Raw genomic sequence first — 21644 nt, 5'->3', positions numbered from 1 at the left:
TTCCTTCCTTCCTTCCTTCCTTCCTTCCTCTCTTTCCTTCCTTCCTTTACTTCTTTTTCTTTCTTTCACAATCAGGGTTAAGTGACTTGTCTAGGGTCACACAGTTAGTAAGTATCTGAGACCAGATTTGAACTAAGATTCATTGACTCTAGGGCTGGAGCTCTATCCACTGTGCCACCTTACTGCCCCTAGAAATTGTCATCATTTCCTCCAAACCTTCCCCTCTTCTGAACTGTCCTGTTACTGTTGACAGCATCATCATCTTCCTAGTCTCCCAGGGTTGGAACCTCAGTTCCCTCTTCAATTCCTCATTCTCCCTCACCACACATATCCAATCAGGTGTTAGATCTTGTCATTTTTTATCCTTACCACATCTCTTGAATAAGTCCCTTCTTGTTGTTCATACAGCCAGGACCCTAGCTCAAGCCCTCATCATCTCCCTCCTGGACTACTGCAATAGCCTTCAAATTGGGCACCCTGCTGCAAGTCTCTCCTCATTCCTCCTCTGTTCAGCCATCAAAGAGATTTTCCTAAAGTGTAGGTCTGACTACGTCACCCCTCTTGTTCGATAAACATCAATGGTTTCCTATTATTTTTCAAGATCAGACATAAACTCTCTGCTTGGCCTTTAAGATTCTTTACGACCTGGTTCCCTTCTGCCTTTCCAGATTTCTCATATTTACTGACTTCTACACACTCAGCAGGATGGTGATGCCAACTATTGTGCTGTTCCTTGTATAGGACTCTTTATCTCCTGTCTCTGTGCTTCTATGCTGGCTGTCCCCCCCCACGCATGGAATGGTCTGCCTCCTTACCCCTGCCTCTTGACATCACTGGCCTCTTCCAATTCTCAGCTCGAATCCCAGGTTCTGTAGGAGCCTTTTTTCATATTCCCAGATGCAGGGTATTTCTCTCTAAGATCACACTCCTCCTCTCCTGTCTGTATCTTGTCTGTACCTAGTTATTACATGAAGCCTCCTTCACACATGAAGTGTGTAAGGTCTTTGAAGATTGGCCCTGTGCCTGGCATTTAGTAAGCGCTTTTTAAATGCTTGTTGATGACTGACTGGATGTGCTGGGGGAGAGAAAGGGGAAGAGTCCAGAACTATTCAGATTATCAATCCTCAGGTAGTGCCCTAAACAGAAACAAGGATGTTTGGAAGGGGGCAGAGTTAGAGTGAAAGACAATGAATTTCATTTTAGACATGTTGAGATCCATCAACAAATATTTTTGGAATAGCTATACTGAAGGTCTACATAGTTGGTAATGTTAGCTCAGGGGAGATGAGGGATAAATAAAGAGATGTGAGGATCACCTGTGCCAAGATAATAATTGAACCCACAGAAAAAGTTCAGATCATCAAGGGAGAAAATGTAGATAAAGAAAGGGAGAGCACCTAGCACAGAGTTTTGGGGAACACTCATGCCCAGGTGATCAGAATCTGATGGGTGCAGCAAAAAATATTAAGAAGCTGCCAGATACATAGAACCTATGTCAAAGAAACCAAGAGAGGGCAGAGTAACCAGTAAAAGGGATTTGGGCAATGACGATGGTGTCAAAAGTTGCAGAGTATTCAAGCAGGGATAAGAAATGAGAAAAGGCCACTGGATTTAGCAGTTCAGAGATTTTGGGTAATTTTTGACAGAGCAGTTTTAGTGCTGTAGTGGGCTTGGAAGCCAGACTGCAAGGGGGTAGAGAAGTGAGAAGCTGGTGAGGATGTAAAAACAATAGATATGGATGACTGGGAATTTAGCAGGGAAAAGGAGACATTGAATATTAGCCCAGTGGGATGGTAGGAGAAAGTAATTTTTTTTTTAAGATGGGGAGACTTGAGCATATTTGTAGGCAGTACGAAGTTTTTAGTAGTAGATAGGGAGAGATGAGAGGTGGGGAAGAGAGATGGAGAGGGAGAGGGAGGGGGCAGAGAGAGAGAGAGAGGGAGAGAGGGAGAGAGAGATATCCCTTCTCTTTTTCAAAGCCAGCCCCTCTCTTCATGATCCTATCCATCCCATCTTCTCTGGGAGCCTATCCATTCTCTCTGTCTCTATCTCTGTCTGTCTGTCTGTCTGTCTCTTTCTCTCTGTGTGTCTACCTCTGTTTCTATCTTTGCCTCTCTGTCTCTGTCTCTGTCCTCTCTCTGTCTCTCTACCTCCCTCTTCTTCTCCTTCTCCCTCTGGGTCTCCCTGTTTCTGCCTTTGTCTCTCTGTCTCTTTTGTCTTTCTCCCTGTGTGTCTCTCTGTGTCTTTCTCTGTCAGTCTCTCTCTCTGTCTGTCTCTCTGATTGAAACAAAGGAAAAGGGAATGGGTAAGAGAATGAGCTGCGAATTAGAGGTGAGGAAGTTCACCATGGACAGCAGCCTGGAGGAGACAAGGTCACCTGCTGTGAGGGGTGTGTGTGTGTGAGTGTGTGAGTGTGTGTGTGAGTGTGAGTGTGTTGGAATAGCCATTGTGGGAAGGATGATCAAGAATCTAAGAAAAGCAAGACAGTTGTGCAACGGAAAGGGCCCATTTGAGATGAGGAAAGCATGAATTTGTAGTGGATGCAGTTAGCATGGATGCAAGACTCTTTCCAGCAGCTTTTGGCAGCATAGAAGTAGGAGCAGGGAAAGCAGATGGTGGGGGCAGCCCAGGATTGGAGGGATTGAAAGGTGGAGGGCCGTGCATAATTGAATTGGTTAATTAGGTAATTGACACTATGAAGTAATGAAAGTGAGGGAGAGCAGAGGTGATGAAAGGAGAACGGGAATTACTGGGGGATTAGTAGATAGCAACAAGGACAAAGGATGGATTTAGAAGAATTGAGGCAGGAGAAGAGTTGGAAGGCCAAATCTATCTCACTGCTTATCCCCAGGCATGTACTCCTGGATCTTTTTGTGAGTGCATGGTAAAGGCTCTTCTCACACTGAATCACCTCTCAGCAAACAAAGTCTCAAGTATACAGTGTAGACAGCCTGCTTCTAGCCCAGTCAAGCAGGTCTCTATAGCTAAATGTGATTCCAAGAATCCTTTTTACTCCAGACTAATGCTAGACTTAAAAATCACTCTCCATCCTTTGCTAGATAAAGGGTAGATTCATTATCTGGCTGGTTGCAGGTTTCCAGGAGCCATGTAATGGGTACTTAAATTAAGGGATGCAAAGTTTTTTGTGGGGGATATTTCTCCTTCGCTCCCCCTCTGGGGTACCTCTGAGTGAAACTCTATTGTAAGCCTCTTGAGGACAGGGACTGTAACATTTTTTACTCTATAGTTCTCTTAGCACTTTGCACATAGTAGGTCAAGGTGCTTGTCAAATGAATAGGGCTCCCAGACAGTCCAATAGCTAGAAACATCAAGAAGGAAGAGCTAGCTTTTAGGGCAAAGATGGCACAATTCCCAATCACTGGAAAACAGCTTAGACAATTCAGTAGCCCAAAGCCAGAACAGGAAACAATAACTGCCTGAAAGACCATTTGGGGTGGGCAGTTGAGGAGTCATTCATTTTGTATCTAAAGTAAGCTTTTTTTTTCATGTGTTCAGTCATTTTTCAGTCACGTTCAACTTTCTGTGACCCCATTTGGGGTTTTCTAGGCAAAGATACCAGAGTGGCTTGCCATTTCCTTCTTCAGATCATTTTACATATGAGGAAACTGAGGCAGCCAGGGTTAAGTGACTTGCCCAGAGCCATACAGCTGGTAAGTGTCTGAGGCTGTATTTCAATTCATGAAGATGAGACTTCCTAATTCCAAGCCCAATGTTCTATCTACTGTACTACCATCTCCTCAAACCCATCTGCCTTTAACAGATATTAAAACAAGACTGTCCTCTGGGTACATTATCAACTCACAAGTTTTGGAGGATGTAGGGAGAGAGAATGATGCTAGCCCAGTATGCAAGATCTATGGAAGATAGAAAATGTCTCTCTTTAGAGCTTGGAAGGGACTTTACCAACCTCTTCATTTTGAAGATGAGGGTGTAGAAGCAGAGAAGGTAAGGGACTTGCTCAGGGTCACACAGGGGGTAAATAACAGAACCTGGATTCAAACCAACATAGGTCTCCTGACTCCAAATCTTCATTGTCCTGCCTCTTTATCCACAGATTCCAGGCAGACTGAGAAATCACACTCTAGACTCCAATCACCAACATTATTTCCATTTATATAGTGCTTACTACGTGTTAGGCATTGTACTAGGTGCTTTACAAATATCATCTCATTTGATCTTTACAATGACCCTGGGAGGAGACAGGGGTCTGTTATTATCCCCATTTTGCAGTTTAGGAAACTGAGGCAAACAGAATCTAGTGACTAGCTTAAGGTCACACAGGTAGTAGGTATCTAAGGACTTATTTGGACTCCTCAGTTCATTTTGAAGGCCCAGCATCATCAGACTAGCCCCAGAATTTGTCTGATGAGAATACAGGTGAGGGATATGTAAGCCAGCCTCGTGGGCTCCTAGGGAGGGAACTCAAGGCTATTTTGAATCCTCCGAGGGCCTTGCTTCCCTCTCACCCTCTAGTCTAGGGAGGTTGGACTGTTTATGGCTAGCTGGCTTCTTAGCTGGGAACTTCCCAGCTGAGATAATATTTGCAGAGTACTTTAGCCCAGTGCCTGGCACATAGTAGGTGTCTAATAAATGCCCGTTTCCTTCTGTCATACCTCCCTTCCTTTCCTCCTCGGGATCTAGAACGCACATTTTGATCCTGTGCTCCACAAGGTTTTGGTGCTCCTCCAGGTCCTCCCCCCGCCCCCCCCATCTCCACAGGCTCCCCTTCCACTAGATTGTCCTGATCAGGCATGAGCAGGTGGTAACTTTGCCAGAGAAACATTCTCCCACCGCCTCCACCTTAGTGAGCTCCTGGGCGTTGGCCAGGTTATCCACCGCGATAGCCAAGAACACGTTCAGTAGGGTATCTGGGGAGCCAGTAGTCAAGGAAAGAGCCAGAGACAGTCAAAGGACAATAATGTCACGAAATCATAGATTACGATCTGAGAGGGACATTGGAGGCCACTGAGTCCACCCACTTTATTTTACAAATGAAAAAACTGAGTCTAAGAGAAGCTAAAGTGACTTGCCCAAGGTCACACAACTTCAACGTGTCTGAGGCAGAATTTGAACTCAGGTCTTCCTGATTCCAAGTGCAGAAATCTATTCATTGATGATTAATAATAATAATAGTAACTAGCATTTATATAGTACTTTAAGGTTATCTCATTTGATCTTCACAACAAAGTAGGTGCTACTGTGATTCCCATTTTCTCCAGATGAGGAAATAGGGGCAGACAGTGTTTAAGTGACTTGCCCAAAGTCACACAGTTAAGTGTCTTTGGCAGGATTGGAACTCAGGTCCTGCTGACTTCAAGTCCCCTGAGCCATATTCTGCATATTCTTGGCCAGTTATGTATACATCCATTCACATCCTCCATGCCCCACTACAACCTGTGTACATAGACCCTCCCTGCTGCAGACTTCCTATTCTCTCTCTCTTCCCCCATATCATCAGGTCCCCCAAAGGATACAGTTCCCAAAGAGGGTCAGCACAATGAAATAGATGGAGAACACCATGCCCCCTTTGACACCCCCTTGAGATTTGATCCCGTCATACATCACCTCATTCCAGTCTTCTCCAGTCAAGATCTAAAAAAAATCCCCAAAGATGAAATCAATGCCCTTCTCAGCTCCACAGCCAGAGGGGTCTTCTCCGTAGACTCAGACACTTCGCTGTTATGGTGAGACAAGCAAATTCCTATCCTAAAGGCAAACTCTGGCCTCAGTTGCCTTGTGGGGAATGCTGTTCAGAATCCTGGCTCACATTTTTGCTAGGAGAAAAAATGTGTCAAGAGTGCTGCCTACAGGTCGGCTTAGCTCACTGTCGTCTCGCCCTCAATTCTGGATCCAGATTCTTAAAGCTAGAACTGGTAAACAGAAGCAGGCATGTGATGATTTTAAATATACACGTACACATATTATACACACATGTGTGCATGCACACACCTTACATATATGTGTGTATGTATATACACATGTGTGTATCTATACATACATATTTGTGTCTAATGGCAGCCATCTCTAGGGTGGGGATGGGGCAAGAGGAAAAAAGGGAAAAAAGAAAGTTACATGATAACTCTTATTATATATTTAAAATAGATTTGTAGTTTCATGTGCAATCTTTTTAAAAAGTTCTACTATGCTATGGAAATATATATATATAGACATACATACATATATAGACACACATAGACACACATATATAGACACATTTATACATATAGACACACACATATACAAACGTACATATACACACACATATATGTATAATCTATCTACCTAGCTAGCTAGCTGTCTGCCTGTTGATTCTCCTAACAGCCCTGTAAAGTAGGCACTACAGGCATTATTATTCTCATCTCTCCAAAAGGTAAAAGTCTTGCCCAAAGAGTCCCATCAGAGGCAGGATTCAAACCCAGGTCTTTCCTGACTCCAGGTCTGCCCATGCTGTCTCCCTCCTACATCCAGCTCACATGGTTTGTTTTTTGGGGTTTTTTTTTTAGAAGAAGGTAGAACCTCTTGAAGGCCCTTCAAAAAGCTTACGGCATTCCTAGAAATTGAAGCAGGGCCTTTCTCCCCAAGCCCTCTTTGGCTTTTCTCCATGCTGAAGCTACTCTGCTTGAGGAATGAGGTAAAGTAAGCTTTACCTGTGCTCCCTTCCCCCATCATCATAGGTTCATAAATGTAGAACTGGACGGAATCTTAGAGGTCAGTGGTGTCCAATCCTCTTATTTTACCGATGAAGAAATCAAGGCTCAAGGAGGTTATCTGACTTCTCCAAGGTCTCACAGGCAATGAGTGGCACAACTGGCATTTGAATCTAAATCCTCTGCCTCTAAATCCCGGCCTTTCCACCAGACAGTGCCACCCCTCAGAGCATAAGGCTTTGGTTGGAAGCTTCTTAGGCTTTGGGCACCATGTGTGGCCCCTCTGGCTCTGTCTCTACTCTTTGCCCCAGGCCCTCAAAGCTTAAGAAGGTAAGAATTATTGTTTTGACTCAAGTCAGTGACAGGGATGGGGGAGAACAAGGAAGTGGGAAAGGAAAGGAGAAAGGTAAGGAAGGAGAGAGAGAATGAAGGTGAGGGATGGGAAGATGAAGGAGAGAGTGAAGGAAAGGTAAAAGTGAGGATGGGGAAAAGGGAGAGGAAGAATGAGAGGAAAGGAAAGGAGAGAGAAATACACAACTTGAGGTTCAGGAGAGGAGAGGAAATGAAGGGAGGGGGAGGAGAAGGGGAAGAAGAGGAAGAGGAAGAGGGGTTTAATCTCTGATCAGTTCTTTGAAATGCCTTCCAGCATCTTAGCTATCCTCAGTATGTGACTAAAAAACCACCTCCACAATTACAGTAATGAACAGGCTTCTAGACTTAATCAAGGTGGGCAGAGGGGGCAGGGCAGGAACCATACCTGAAATACTGTCATTATTGCTGCTGGAAAAGTGTCAAAATTGGTAGGAGGCGTTCCATCATCAAAATTGAACCTGTACAAGATAGAAACTAACATTGTTTTCGTGCCCCAAAGCTCCCCAAGGCTTTTCCCACCAATTTGCCACACAGGGACAAGTCACCGGTAGCGATGACACCAGGAGCCCAGGAGGAAATTTTTCAAAATGGCCCAAACGGGTAAGAGAGGTGGCAATCCTGCTCCGATGGGACATGAAGGAACGAAGGGCTTTGGAAAAGGGCAGATGTGAGCGGGTGCTGCAAGGAGGGGGCTGTCAGGATGCTGAACACTTACTGGCCTCCGAAGAGCTGCATTCCCAAAAGGGCAAACACAACAATGAAAAGAAAGAGGAGGAATAACAAGCTGATGATGGATTTCATGGAGTTCAGGAGGGACACGACCAGGTTCCTGAGAGAAGCCCAGTATCTACCGACAGAAGACACAGTTACCGATGGTTACTCCTGGCCAGGCCAAGCAGGTAGGGGGACAATGGGAGAATGGCTCTGATGCCAACACTCCCCCCCCCCACCCCAACAGATCTGAAAACTTCCATGGCTTTCCAGACCCCTCTTCCACTCCTAACCTCCATGCCCTGTCACTCCACTGGTTCCTGGCAAGTGTTTGGACCCCCCCTCCTTTCCTTGCATTCCCACTTAGGATATCAGGGGAGCAGGGAACAGAGAGGACTTACTTTGTGACTTTGAAAATACGCAGTAACCTGAGAGCTCGTAGCACACTGATCCCAAATGATGTTCCAGGTTTCACCACAGCCCAGATAACCTCAAAAATGCTCCCGATGATGACCTGGAGCAGAAAGCAGTTGGTTGGATACCCAGTGACAGTGGTTCCTCTATTACCACTGCTGCCATTTTCCTATGGTAAAAATGGCCCTTAGAAATTTCCCACTGTGGTCCCTGACTGCACCAGCAAGGTCTCTCTTCATTTCTGCCTTACTTCCCTACTGCCAACTTAGAAATTATACCCTGAACCTTGGAGGGTTGGTTTCTTGCTACCCTCGGGGGAGGTGGAGAAATTGCTACTAGAACATTCTCCCAGCCTCCATCTCCTACTCCTACAGCCCCAGCTGGTTCTAGGCAAAGGCTGAACAGGCAGATCTCTCTAGAACTTACCCCACAGTCAAAGCAGTTGAAGGAGGAGTGGAAGTAAGGCCTTGTCCCAAGCCCGTACATTTTTATAAACATTTCGGACATAAAGAGTCCTAAGAAAATGAATTCTGCATAGTCTGGAAGTGAGAGAGAAGGGAAACAGAAAAAAAAAACCATTAGCCTTTGGGGTTTCCACACAGCTCTTCCTCTGGAAGGATCCTAGGGACACTTGACACTTTTACCCTCAGTCCCAATCTTGAACTTGGTGCTTCATAGGCTTCTGGCCTGGTTGGTGACTCATTGTGTAAATGCCATGTTCTCCTGGGCCTCAGTTTTCCCCCTGGGAAAGGGGAAGGATAATTTCTAATGTCCCTATTCATCCAAAAGAATCTCAGGGGGAGCAAAAATGAGCAAATCTCATGAAAAGGTCTAGCTGGTACTCTAAGTTAGGTCTTCAGGACTTTCTGTAGTTTGTGGTTTTGCCCTGAACCAATGATATTACAGTGACATTAAAAAAAATAACACTGGTACTGGAAACAGTGATATCATAACCCAAACTGAAGCTGAATGAAGCAAGAGTTAGTTGGTCCTCTCATGAGGGAAAAAAAAAATATTCCAGCTTCTCCACTTCCTCTCCCAATGATGAAAATCTCTATATAATGGAGTTACAGGAATCCATCACACAAACCAAAATCTGATGCAGGGCACTTCGGCATAACCTGATCTTTTGGATTATTGGTTCTACCTTTACTGTGTATAATTATAACATATAACAGGGTTACTTGTTATCTTCCTCTTAGAATGCAAGTATTTGCAAGTGGAAGTTGTTTTATCTTTGTACTTGCATCCCCTATGTGCCTAGCACAAATTTGAGGCTTAATAAATACTTGTTGATTAAAAACCATGTAAAAATCCAAATGAAAATTTAAAAACAGTGATAGATGGGAACCAGAATGAATAAACGAATGAAAAAACCATTTATGAAGCACTTTATATGTGACCAGTACTGTGTTAAGTTTGGGGGTACAACTACAAAAGCAGACAGTCCCTGCCCTCAAGGAGCTTACAATCCAATGGTGGTGGGGGGAACTACACACATAGAAGAATACACAGAGGCTGAGAAGGGGTATTTTGGTCCAGAAAATTATAGGGATGGAATTGAGGTCCTAGTTGGACACATGAAGATGAGCCAGGGCGGGGGAAAAGGTCAAATTTATTTAATCGTGATTCATAGGTGATAGAACTGGAAGGGAGAGGGGAAGCTGATTAGGAAGAAAAATCACACATGCGTAGCTCTAATGAGGCATCTGTTTAGGAGGCCATAGAAGAGCTGGTCGGAGCGGAGGAAGTAAAGCATGAGGGGACTCTAATCTTTTCGTGTCATGGACAAGGGAAGGAAGGTGAATGACTTGCCCAGAGCCACGCACCAAGTTGATGGCAGTCCCAGCCCAGGGCTCTTTCTCTTGTACCCCAGGTCCATCTCCAGGCCTCCCCAAACCAGGACAAATAAAACCACTGCCTGGGGAGAATAACAGAGGACCATTCTCCTAAGCCAGAAGTTAGAGACAGGATGTAAAGAATCCTCATTCCTGAGGAGCCTTCAGGGAGGCAGAATATAATTGCTTAAGCTGGAACTGGGTCAGGGCCCTCTTCTTTCCAAGCTTCCTGTACCAAGCCAATCGGGAACAGTGAAATTACAGGGGATGGGCAGGGGTTGTGGTTTAGTTAAGAGACACCCTTTCCATTAACTCTTGCTGTTCCCTGTACTCAGGCTGTCCACTGGGTAAACTCTTCTCCCTCCGCAGGCTGAGATAGCCCAGGTCCGAAAGGCAGATCTTACGACCCTAGAACCTACCAGTCTACCCTCATTTTAGTCAGGCTTGGAAGGGAAGCAGAGGGGGAAGAGCAGCTGCAAGACAAAAGTTCACAGAGACTCCTTAGAAACCAAAGTCAAGAGTCCCCTTCCTAGTCCAGGGCCTTCAACTAATTTCTTCTCCTGGTGGAGGTGGAGATGGAGGTGGTGGGATTAACTTTCTTTTTTCCCTACAAAGTTTACTCTAGTTTGGATTTCAAGTGCTTATGAATTGCCCAAAGCTCTTTATTTTCATCTTGGTCAGAGGTTCCCCCACCTTTAACCTCTTTTCTTTTATTGAGCATGCCTGGGTTCCTCTGTCTGCTAGTCCAGGCATGGAGAGACCCATAGGCTCTCTATCTTCATTGCGAAGGGCAACATTCTGGGACTGCTGATACAGCCTCTGGCTGCGGTAGCCTCTGAACATCCTGGGACTAAGTCAGGACCCTGTAGGGCACTGACCAGGGGCTCTGCAGGGAGGAGTTTCCCAGACTGAGCCCAAGTGATTGGAATTCAAAAGGGAAAGAAAAGGGAAATTAAAAATTGAATAAGGGCTTCAAAGGAGGAAGAGAAAGGCAGAGATATACAACAGATAGGCTGAAAAAATACTAAAAATACAGGTCATCTCTCTTGCCCTACTCTTTCTCTTCTGTATCATCACCCAGCCTCTCACTTTAGAATACTGGATTACACCTAGAACTAGAGAACTCAACCTTAGAGGCATCTGGTTCAACTCTCCTTTTTACAGATATTATATATAAAGTGCTATAGCTATTGTTCTTCTAGTTGAGGAAAGGGAAATCTACTAAGGTTCTGTGACTTGCTCTAGACAGAGCAAGAAATGTGGGACTTGACCCCAGGCCCTTCTGATTTTGAATCAAAGTCTAGGTCTTGGTGGGGGAAAATGGGTAGTGGAAGTGGTTAGAGACCTTCCCAGGCTGCTACAAAAAAATTGGGCAGCAAAGACAGAGTGAAGAAGGAAATCCAGCTGTGCTGGGTTTTGGCTAGGATCAGCGGCACAGTCAGTGGGGGAGGAGATGTAGTAGTAAGAGTGACAATAGTAACTGCAGGAAAAAAACCTAGAGGGACAGATATAATCAAGAAACAAGCACTAAGGAAGTGCCACTATGTGTCAAGTGTATACACATACACACACATATAAAAGAATGAATGGTGGTAAAGTAATAATAGATAATGTTTATATGGCTCAATGAGGTTTGCAAAGCACTTTAAAAATAATATCTCATTTAGGGGAAGCGAGGTGGCACCGTGAATAGAGCACCAGCCCAGGAGTCGGGAGGACCTGAGTTCAAATCTGGCCTCAGACACTTAACACAAAAACTAGCTGTGTGACCTTGGGCAAGTCACTTAACCCCAATTGCCCTACCTTCCCCCCTCCAAAGACAAATAAAAGATAATAATATCTCATTTAGGGGCAGCTAGGTGGCAAAATGGGTAGAGCACTGGCCCTGGAGACAGGATGATCTGAGTTCAAATCAGTAACTGTGTGATTCTGGGCAGGTCACTTAACCCCAATTACCTTTCCTCTCATCCCCAAAATATTGTTTGATCCTCACAACAACCCTTGGGGGTAGTTGCTATTATGATCTTCATCTTACAGATGAGGAAACTGAGGCAGCCACTCTATTCACTGCACCATCCAGATGCCTGGTTGTAACAAACAACTCAAGGGAGGAGTGGGGGACTTTAAGAAAAGACAAAGAAGAGGAATGCGTAGGTGGAAGAAAAGGAATTTTAGGAGAAAGAGGAGAAGAAACCAAAAGACCCACTCACAGAGGAAGTCAGATAGCCAATCTGGCTGGTTGTAGTGAACTATAGCAACACACAGCGTGTTGAGTGCTACCAGACTGAGGACTGTCCAGTAGAAGGCCTGAGTTTTGACCATGCGGCGGATGTAGAAGCGCATTCTCCTCTCCTTTTTATGAAAAAAAGTCGAGTTCTCCAGCTTGGCACTTTTAATACTGGCTCGGGCAAAGGGAGAACCTGTCAAAGGGGAGAAAGGAAAATGTCAGGCTAGTCTCAGCAGGCCCTTTTGGTGAGGAAAGCAATCCATAACTCAGCCTGGGGCGAGGCCAGGGGCCAGAGAGTCAATTAGCCACCAGCCTCAGGGAATATTAATGCCCCCCACACCCCACCTCAGCCTCCTCCACTCTGCAGCTGGGACTCTTACAGGAAGGAGATCTCCCTGAAATTAACGGCATAAAAAACATTATATCTCATAATGTCAATGATGCCTTGCACTTGTCTGTCTCTTGAGGCCATTTGCTTACCAGCTTAGGTGGGGACTGAGTCTGACTCTGCATCCCCACACAGGGGTTTCTGTGGCATAGAAGCTGGTGTTTGGGACAGCTGCCTGGGATGGGGTGTGGGGGCACTGAGGAAGGGGGCAGTGAGAGAGGCATCACCCTAACTCCAGTCCATGGCTAAGGACACACAGTGAGTGAAGGCAAAAGGTAATCCTGTATGTAGGATTCTGGGTAGGGTTTCAGGAGCATGGGTGGACATCTGGACATAGATATGGACAGTCTAAGAAGAAGGGGCCTTAGTTTGACAGACCTCTGACTTTGGAAACAATACCATCTGCCTGGCAGGCACGACACAGTGAAAGCTCTGGGAGCAAGCTGCTATGACCAATATATACATTTATTTTCCTAAAACCCTGAATTAAAGAACTGGGCTCTTGCAATGATGCTCTAGTCTTTTGCTGAGTCGTCTAAGGGCAAAGGACCACCAACAGAAAGAAATGACGATGCTACAGTTAAGGGCTCTGCTCAAAAATAAATAAATAAAAATTAAGACTCTGATTTCAGCTCTGGGCCCGATATGGGGACACCAACTTCTAAAGCTATGTAAATCAAGCCAGCCAAAGGCTCTGAGAAACAGCCCAAGCAGGGCTTGATGAAGTCAGGTCCAGTGGGGGACTACAGTGTTGGGAGCTCTTTAAAGAGAATGAGAATTCAGGGCTGGAGGCTGGAGAACAGAGAGCAGGAGACCTCATCTGACCTCACCAAGAAGGGTGAAAGGAAGAGGATTCCAGCCGTGGGCTCCCCAATCTTTTTTTAGTCTTGAACTGCCTTTTGAGCTCCAGATCTTTATCTGCAGTTGCCCTCTGACATCCAATTTGTCCCAAATTTATGTCCCCTCTACCTCCAGAGAAACTCTTCTTTCCTATTTTTCTTAACATTAATTTATTCATTCATTCAAGAAAAATTCATTAGGGAGCAGCTAGGTGGCGCAGTGAATAGAGCACTAGCCCTGGAGTCAGGAGGACCTGAGTTTATATCCGGCCTCAGACACTTGACAACACTTACTAGCCGTGTGACTTTGGACATGTCACTTAACCCCAGTTGCCCTCTAAAAAAAAAAGCAAAATTCATTAGGTGCCTACTATGTGTAAGGTAGCATAATGATCATTTACATTTATATGGTGTTTCACGGTGTTCATCTATGTATAATATGTATACAATACACACAAATACACATGCACACACATATGTGCATACATACGCACATGTATATACATACACATACATATGTGTGTGTGTATGATTTATCACAACCCTTTGAGATAAGCAGGACAAGAATTGCTCCCATTTTACAAACGAGGAAGTTGACACTCAGAGAATTTAGGTAACTGGCCTGAGTTCATACAATGAGTAAATAGAAGAGGTTGTGCAGAATTCTGGTCTTTTGACCCCTTATCCAATGATCTTTCCTCTGCCCCATAATGTTTCTCCTCTTGTTAGGAGCACCACTATTCCCCCCCAATCATCCAGGTTCAAAGTCTCAATCATCTTCATGCTTGCTCCCTCATGGTCAATGTCTACAATGTCTCTCCCCCTCCCTTTAGCTCTAACTATCCCTGAGGAACTTTTGTGGGTTAGAAAGAAAATACTGAGCTGGAATGATACTAGCAGTGGAGGGGACAGAGCTTTATGGAGAGCATATCAATAAGCTAATTGGGTATGGGAAGTTCATTTGTCCGCTTTCAGGATGGTCTAAGTGTCTGGGTGCTATAAATTAGGGTCACCAGGAGCTAGAGATGGGGACCACCGGGAATATAGACAGGGACCACCAGGAACTATAGATGGGGACCACTGGGAGGTATAGATGGGGGTCACCAGGTGCTGGCCGCTGCCTTTATTTGTATATCTCATCACCATGACTAGATTTACTGTTAGCACCTCCCTGATTCATGTACCTTTATATTGTCCACAGCACCTGATCTTTACTATGTACCTGGCCAACATTTGTTGACTAAACCTATTCATGTCACTATATTACTGCCTAAGGAAACTGCCTGTGGAGGTATCATTAGTCCTAATCTCTCAGCTGTATTTTGCTGAGAGAAGAACTTCCAATGCCATTTCTCCTTTCTCTCTCTCTGTCTCCCTGAGTACTCCTCCTCTTCCTCCTTCCCCATCCCAGGTTTCACAGAATCACAGAACCTTAACGTTAGAAGGGACTCCAGAAGTCTCCAAGTTCAACCCAAACCTGAATGGGCATTTTTTCTATATACTTTGCCAAGTCCATCATCCTTTAGTGAGGAAGAACCACCTATCTCCCAAGGCAACCTATTCCATTTTTTTAAACTCTTAAAGTCAATAGCATTTCAAACTATTAGAAAATTTTTCCTTATGGAGAGGTAAAATCTACATCTGTGCAATTTCCAGTTCTGACTTCTGAGACCAAGAAAAATACATTTAATACTTTCCACATGACAGCCCTTCTAATACTTGAAGTGGTTATTGTGACCTTGCTAAGTCTTGTCCTGTCCAAGTACATCAACCCCAGTTCACCTACAATATTATAGGACGGTCTGGTTTCCCTTCTCAAGACTGGCTTCCCTCCTATGGAAAGACTATAGTTTGTGTCAATATCCTGTCTCCAAGATACAGTTCAGAAGGTATGTCACCTCCCTTGCTCTGGACCCTGTTATCTCTTCAAATACAGCCTAAGATCTTTTTGTTTTTTAAAGCAATTGGGGTTAAGTAACTTGCTCAAGTTTACACGGTCAGTTATTTCTGGGTGTGGTGCTGAGTATCTGAGCCCGGATTTGATTCCCAGGTCATCCTGACAGTGGAGCTGGTGCTCTTACTCGCTGTGCTACCTGGCCGCCCCCTAAGATCTTTTTTTAATATTAAGGCCCCTAAAAATGAAAACCTTAGACCACTTGTTTCTGAGAGGCTGGTGGAAAGGGAAGGTACCATGAGAAAAAGCGTTGGATTCTCCCAAACCCTCCATTCTCCTAACCAAGCCTCCTGTGAGAGAGAAAAACTCACCCACTGAGGCCATGTCAGCCAACTGGTCCTCGGCTTCTTCAGGGTTGAGCAGGTCTGTCTTGCTTTTCTTTATGGTGGCTCTCCGCAGAGCTCCAACAATAGGAACATGGCAAGAGAAAAAGACATTACTCTTGTTGCTCCAGTCTTGGCACTCTCTTGATGTTCTCAGAAACTGCTCTTTGTGAAGTCTGAGGAGCTTTGTTAGGGAAATGGCTTCTGCCCTGTTCCCTCCAGAACTTTGGCTGGGGAGCCAAAGAAAGAGTTTGGGGTATCCATCTAAGCATTTGGGCCCAGTCTCAGAAGTGAGTTACTGAATTACAGGTACTCTCAGTTGAAAGGGACCCTAGGGACAAGCTAGATTAATCCCTGCTTTAATATAACTTCCTTATGAAACCCCTGACAGATGGTCTCCTTTGCTCAAAGACCGGTAATGGGGGACTCCACTAACTCCAAGATAGCCCATTCCATTTTTATAAGTTCCAATTGTTGGGAAGTTTTTCTTTATATTGAACTGAAATTTGCCTTCTGGACGCTTCTTCTCAATTCCTTCTGGGGCTCAGTTGTGCAATTCAAACTTGGGGCAGTTTAATATAATGACAAACAATCTTTGGAGAGAGCCATTTAGACTCCCACATGAGTTGCTTTAATTTTCATTAGCCAATAATGTATTTCTTTGTAACTGACTGATACGCAGCTCTAGTTCTTGACTCTACCTCTTAGCTAACAGAATCTCCAATTAAAAGCAGCTTTGTTGTCAATTCTGAATAACAAGTTCCCAAATAAGAAACCTGATCGGGTGGAGTTTCCCATACTAGAATGCAAAGTATAGCTTCAGAGACAGAATTCTAGATTTACAATGCTGCCCCATTTGTCTATCACAAATCAGCCTTAAGAGGGAGGCTCCCATCATTCTCCGTCCCCACAAGCTAACTCTTGTGATTGTTAGATTGTTCTAGGCATAGCTCCTAGAGCATCTCCTAAGATGGCCCTTGGCCAGGAGTGGCCTACCTTGGAAGCCCCCACCACCCGGTGTTTCCCTAGCATGTCCTCTATCACATAGCATGTCAAACTCAGAGGAGTTACCATCAAAGGGGTGTCTCTGCTCGCCATCGGTTTCATCTTCTGCTAATATCACTTCTTCTGAGGGAAAAGAAGAGCAAATTAACCTCCTGCAGTCAGACAGATGGAATTTCCCCCTCACAGGGCCAGGACCCACGCTTGGCCTGGAATCACATCCCAGATGGCCTGGGAAGGTTGCAGACCAAGTCAGAGTGGGTTCTCTTGGGGAAGAAAAGTCTCCAGGGAATAAATGCTGCTGCCCTGGAATAAGAACTGAGGGACTTCCACAGAGTGCCCCTTTGGCTTTTGAAAGAATGCCACAAAGGGCTTTTTTTTTTCCCAGTCTCCAGAGTTCTTTTACAATGGGAATAAGAGCCTGAGCAGCGAAATTATGACCAGCTGATTCCTACAGTCAAACCAAGTTATCAAGCATTCACTAAGTGCCAGGCACTGTGCTAAGCACTAGGGATGGATAGAAGAACAAAAAAATCCCACAGTCCCTCCAAGAGCTCGGAAACGAAAGAGGACACAATAAGCAAACACAGCTTTGCACAAATACACTACCTCCAGGATAAACTGCAGATAATCTTAGAAGGGAGGCAAGAGGGAAGGGCCTCTTGCAGAAGGTGGCCTTTAGCTAGGACTAGAAGGAAGTCATGGACACTAGGAAGTGGAGATGAGAAGGGGGGCGGGCTATTCCAGGTATGGGAGATAGCCAGGACAAATGCCTGGAGTCAGGAGATGGAGTGTCTTGGGTGAGCTACAGAAAGGAAGCCAATGTCACTGGATGGGGAGGGTGGGGGCAAGAAGACTGGAAAGGCAGGGTGGGGCCAGGTTATAAAGGGTTCCAAAAACCAAACAGAGGATTTGATCTTTCATATTTGATTTGATAGGGAGTCACTGGAGTTTATCAAATGTGTGTGTAAGTGTGTGTGTGTGTGTGTGTGTGTGTGTGTGTGTGTGTGTGTGTGAGAGACATGATCAGATCTGCACTTTAGGAAGATCATTTTGACAGCTGGATAAATGATGGAATGGAAGGGAGAAAGACCTGAAGTAGGCAGACCCACCCGCGGGCTACCGCAATAGTCCAGATGTCAGGTGATGATGGCTTATACTAAGGTGGTGGCAGAGCTGAAGGAGTGAAGGGGGTCTTGGCAAGAGATGTTTAGAAGGTAGAACAAATAGGACTTAGCAACAGGTGATAATAATAAAAATGATGATAGCTAGCATTTATATGGCACTTACTATGAGCCATGCACTGTGCTAAGCCTTTTATGATAATTATCTCATTTGAAGAATTGATATGGAGACTGAAAGAGAGTATGGAGTCAAAGATGGCACCTATGGTGTGATCTGAATGGCTGGGAGGATGATGGTGCCCTTGGCAGTAATAGGAAGGTTGGGCGGGGGGTGGGGCGAGGAGGTTTAGAGGGAAAGATAACGAGGTCGGTTTTGGACACATTGAGTTTAAGATGTCTATAGGGCATCTGGTTTGAGATATTCACCAGGCAGTTGAAATTTGAAAGTGGGGGTGAGCAGAGAAGTTAGTGCTAGATAAGTAGATCTGAATATCATTAGTTAAGAGATGATAACTGAATCCATTGGATCTGATGAGATCACAAAGCCAAATTTTATGCAGGATTATAGAGGGAGAAGAGGGCCCATGACAGAATCTTGGGTGATACCCATAATGGGAGCAGCCTAGAGGAGTGGTTTATAAGTGGGAGGAGAACCAGGAGAGGAGCAGTGTTGTGAAGACCTAGAAAGAAGACAGCATCCACAGTGTCAAAGGGGGCAGAGAGGTCAAGAAGGATGAAGACTGAGGAAAGGTCATTAGATATGGCAGATTAAAAGATCATTGGTAACATTGGGGAGAGCATATTTCAACTGAATGATGAAGTCAGAAGTCAGACTGCAGAGAGTTAAAAGAGTAAGAGGAAAAGAAATAGCATCTGTTGCACATGACTTTCTCAAAGACTTTAGCCACGAAAGAGAGGAGAGAGATAGGGCAATAGCTAGTAGGAATGGATGGCTCAAATAAGGTGTTTAGGGTTTTTTTTAAATGATGAGGAAAACATGGGTGTGTCTGTAGGCAGCAGAGAAACAGCCAGTAGACTGGAAAAGACTGAAGGTTAGTCATAGTGGAGATGATAGAGGGGGCAGCCTATTGGAGAAAATGAGATAGAATGAAATCATTTGTGCATGTAGAAGGGTTAGCCTTGGCTAGGAGAAGGGTCATCTCTTCCTGTAAGAGGGAGTGAAGGAGGAGATAGTGAGGGAAGACACTTGAGTATTGCAATATGAAAAGGGGAGAGGAGGAAGCTGTAGGCAAATGGTCTCATTTTTTTTTTCAGTGAAATATGAGGTAAAGTTCTCAGCTGAGAGGGTTGGGGGAAGGGAGCACCATGGGAAGTTTGAGGAGAGATGAAAAGGTTGGAAAATCTGCCACACTGAGTGGGACAATGAATCGATTTGGGAAACATAAAAGAATTGCCTTGAAACAACGAGGGCCCAGTTGAGATTATATAACATTAAGGCGTAGTGGATTCGGTCAATATGATTTTGTGATTTCAACCAACTCCATTCAGCAGGTGTGAACAGGAATGGAGGCAGCAAATAGCAGGAGAAATCCATGGCTAGGGTTTAGCAGGGGAAGACTTAGGATGGGATTAAGAGCCAAGGGACTGAAAAGGACAGTGTAAAATTGAACTAGTCCACTAAGGAATCAAGATGGGGAAGAGAGGAAAGAACAGCCAGTGCAGGGGTGATGACCAGGCAAAGAACTGAGGAGTAAGGGGATGAAGGTCATGGTAAGGATAAAGATGGGCTTACAGGGTTGTAAGGCAGAAGGAAAGACAGAGGGATGGACAATAATGATCAGATAAAGAAATACCAACAATAATAATCTAATAGGTTTTTCAGAACCAGTTTTGTCTCTTCTTCCTGGCCAACATTCCCCAACTCCTCCTCCAGGCAAGGATGTCTGCCTATTCCTCTTTTCTCAGTCCTGGTGTTATCTTAGAGATGCTCAGACCTAGTCTGCCTGGTCACCCTCCATCCACAGTATGCCCCATGTGCCAGGAGGGTAAAGGCCTCACCTGCTTTGGAGATCCATTCCATGTAGCCATTGAGCTCCCTCTCTATCTGTTGCTGCCGTCTCAGCTTCAGAAAAGCTCGCCGATTCTCAACCCGCTCTCTTTCCTTGGCAAACTCCCTGCAAAGTATAAAGTCCTGGGATCCACTGTCTGGCTTGCCATGGGTTGTAGGGCATCCTTGTTCTATCTGGCTGTGTGGGTGTGGAGGTGGGAGCAGCAGTCCTGCCTATAGACAACAGGTCAGTACAGGGCCTGCTTACATCTGGGAGGATAGGTCAGGGATACCACTGCCCTTGAGCTTGGGGAACTGAAGGAAGGAAGAGAGATTGTTCTCCTCCCCCAGTTTGTTCCTCTCCTGACAACATGGGTGGGGGCTCGGAATCTGTGGTGGAGAAATGAAGTGGCAAGGACAGAGTGGACTTACCCGGACAGCACACCGAGCACAAGGTTCAGCATAAAAAACGAGCCAATGATGATGAGGGGAATGAAGTACAACCAGTTCCAGGTGTTCCCTGAGGCATCATTGCTCTGTAGCAGGAGGAAAGGGAAAAGCAGAAACAGTGAGACTCCAGTGCAGTTGGTGGTGGGAGGGGGTAGAGGGCCCCAGCTCTCTAGGGAGTCACATCTCTTCACCTCCCAGAAGACTGGGGCTTCTTCAGCCCATAAATGGGAGTAACAAAAGACAGGTTCAACCCATAGGAAAAACCCCAGCAGACAACTAAGAGCCCTTCAGACAGTCCCACAGGGAAAAGCTTCTCTTAGAATACTGGGGCACATGATTGAGCTGGGAATACAGGACGGCCAAGAGTAGTTAGGACAGAGCAAAGAGTGGTGAAATGAATGATATGCCCTAAATACAAATGGTGATGTCCTGGATGAACTGAGAAATTGACTCCCTTCCCCCTAAGCCCTCACATGCATTCACCTTGCTTTGCACCCCTACATGGGACCACCCAATCCTGGGGAGCCAGAACCCTGTGAATTCACTCCTTCAGGTCCATCATCCTGAACTACAACCTAAAGTCATTCCAGCATGAAAAACCAAAGATGAAAGCAGAATGAAGAGGTTATAGCTGAGCTTCCTCCAAATAAGGAAGTCTGTGATTTCTATGGAGTTTTATTCTCCGAGTCAAAGAATATACATTATGAAGGGTGGTATTAGGAAGGAAGGGTGTAAGTGAATGAAATAGAGGGGGGAGGGAGAGGGGATGGGAAGAGGGAGAGAGAAGAGGAGGGAAGAAGAGAAGGAGGGGAGGGGAGAGAAGAGTAGGGAAGAGGAGAAAAGAGGAGGAGGGGAGAGGAGCACAGGGACATAAGCCAGAGAAATGTGGAGGGTATTTTGAATATACGTGCAATTCAGGGAAAAGTGGTAGAAGGCAAAAGTCAGTTAATCTAAAGTATCACATCTTTGTCTCACACAAATTAATTGGAAAAAGTCGGGTCCTGGGTGGAGATTTTGTACCCTTAACTGATAAAGGAGAAGGATTTTCCTTATGCCATGGGTAGTGATGGCTTTTTCTCCTTCTCTTGCTCAGACCTATGAATAGAAAAGGATTGAGAAGCCTCTGACAGAACACCTTCCGCAACCCCACCACCATTATAATTCCTGTTGGGGTTTATCCAGATATGAACTCAGAACCTCTGAACAAGTCAGTGAAAGGAGTCAGGAGCCAAGCGACATATCACAGAAGACCCCATATGTGTCAATACCTTCTGGTGGAAAGAGATGTGTGCATGTGAACTGGGATCCAAACCAGTGTAAATAAAA

The 21644-nt window shown here is 45.1% G+C and overlaps 1 protein-coding gene across 1 annotated transcript in view; it reads right to left on the bottom strand.

The window, feature by feature from the left end:
* CACNA1A (calcium voltage-gated channel subunit alpha1 A) overlaps positions 1-21644 on the bottom strand; it is a 255077-nt gene that overhangs the window by 92742 nt on the left and 140691 nt on the right. Inside the window, exons 7-17 of the mRNA XM_069082950.1 lie at positions 20301-20404; positions 19880-19995; positions 16806-16862; positions 15723-15812; positions 12214-12423; positions 8592-8704; positions 8153-8265; positions 7756-7887; positions 7426-7498; positions 5496-5613; positions 4822-4889 (exon numbers count right to left, since the gene is read on the bottom strand). Coding sequence (XP_068939051.1) covers positions 4822-4889; positions 5496-5613; positions 7426-7498; positions 7756-7887; positions 8153-8265; positions 8592-8704; positions 12214-12423; positions 15723-15812; positions 16806-16862; positions 19880-19995; positions 20301-20404 — 1194 coding nt within the window. The remainder of the gene's footprint in view (positions 1-4821; positions 4890-5495; positions 5614-7425; positions 7499-7755; positions 7888-8152; positions 8266-8591; positions 8705-12213; positions 12424-15722; positions 15813-16805; positions 16863-19879; positions 19996-20300; positions 20405-21644) is intronic.

Source organism: Petaurus breviceps, unplaced genomic scaffold (assembly GCF_028583685.1).
Source record: "Petaurus breviceps papuanus isolate PSGF00001 unplaced genomic scaffold, PetGlider_PUasm1.0 172, whole genome shotgun sequence".
In the NCBI taxonomy this organism is placed as follows: domain Eukaryota; kingdom Metazoa; phylum Chordata; class Mammalia; order Diprotodontia; family Petauridae; genus Petaurus; species Petaurus breviceps.
This window is presented reverse-complemented; position numbering and strand designations above follow the sequence as displayed.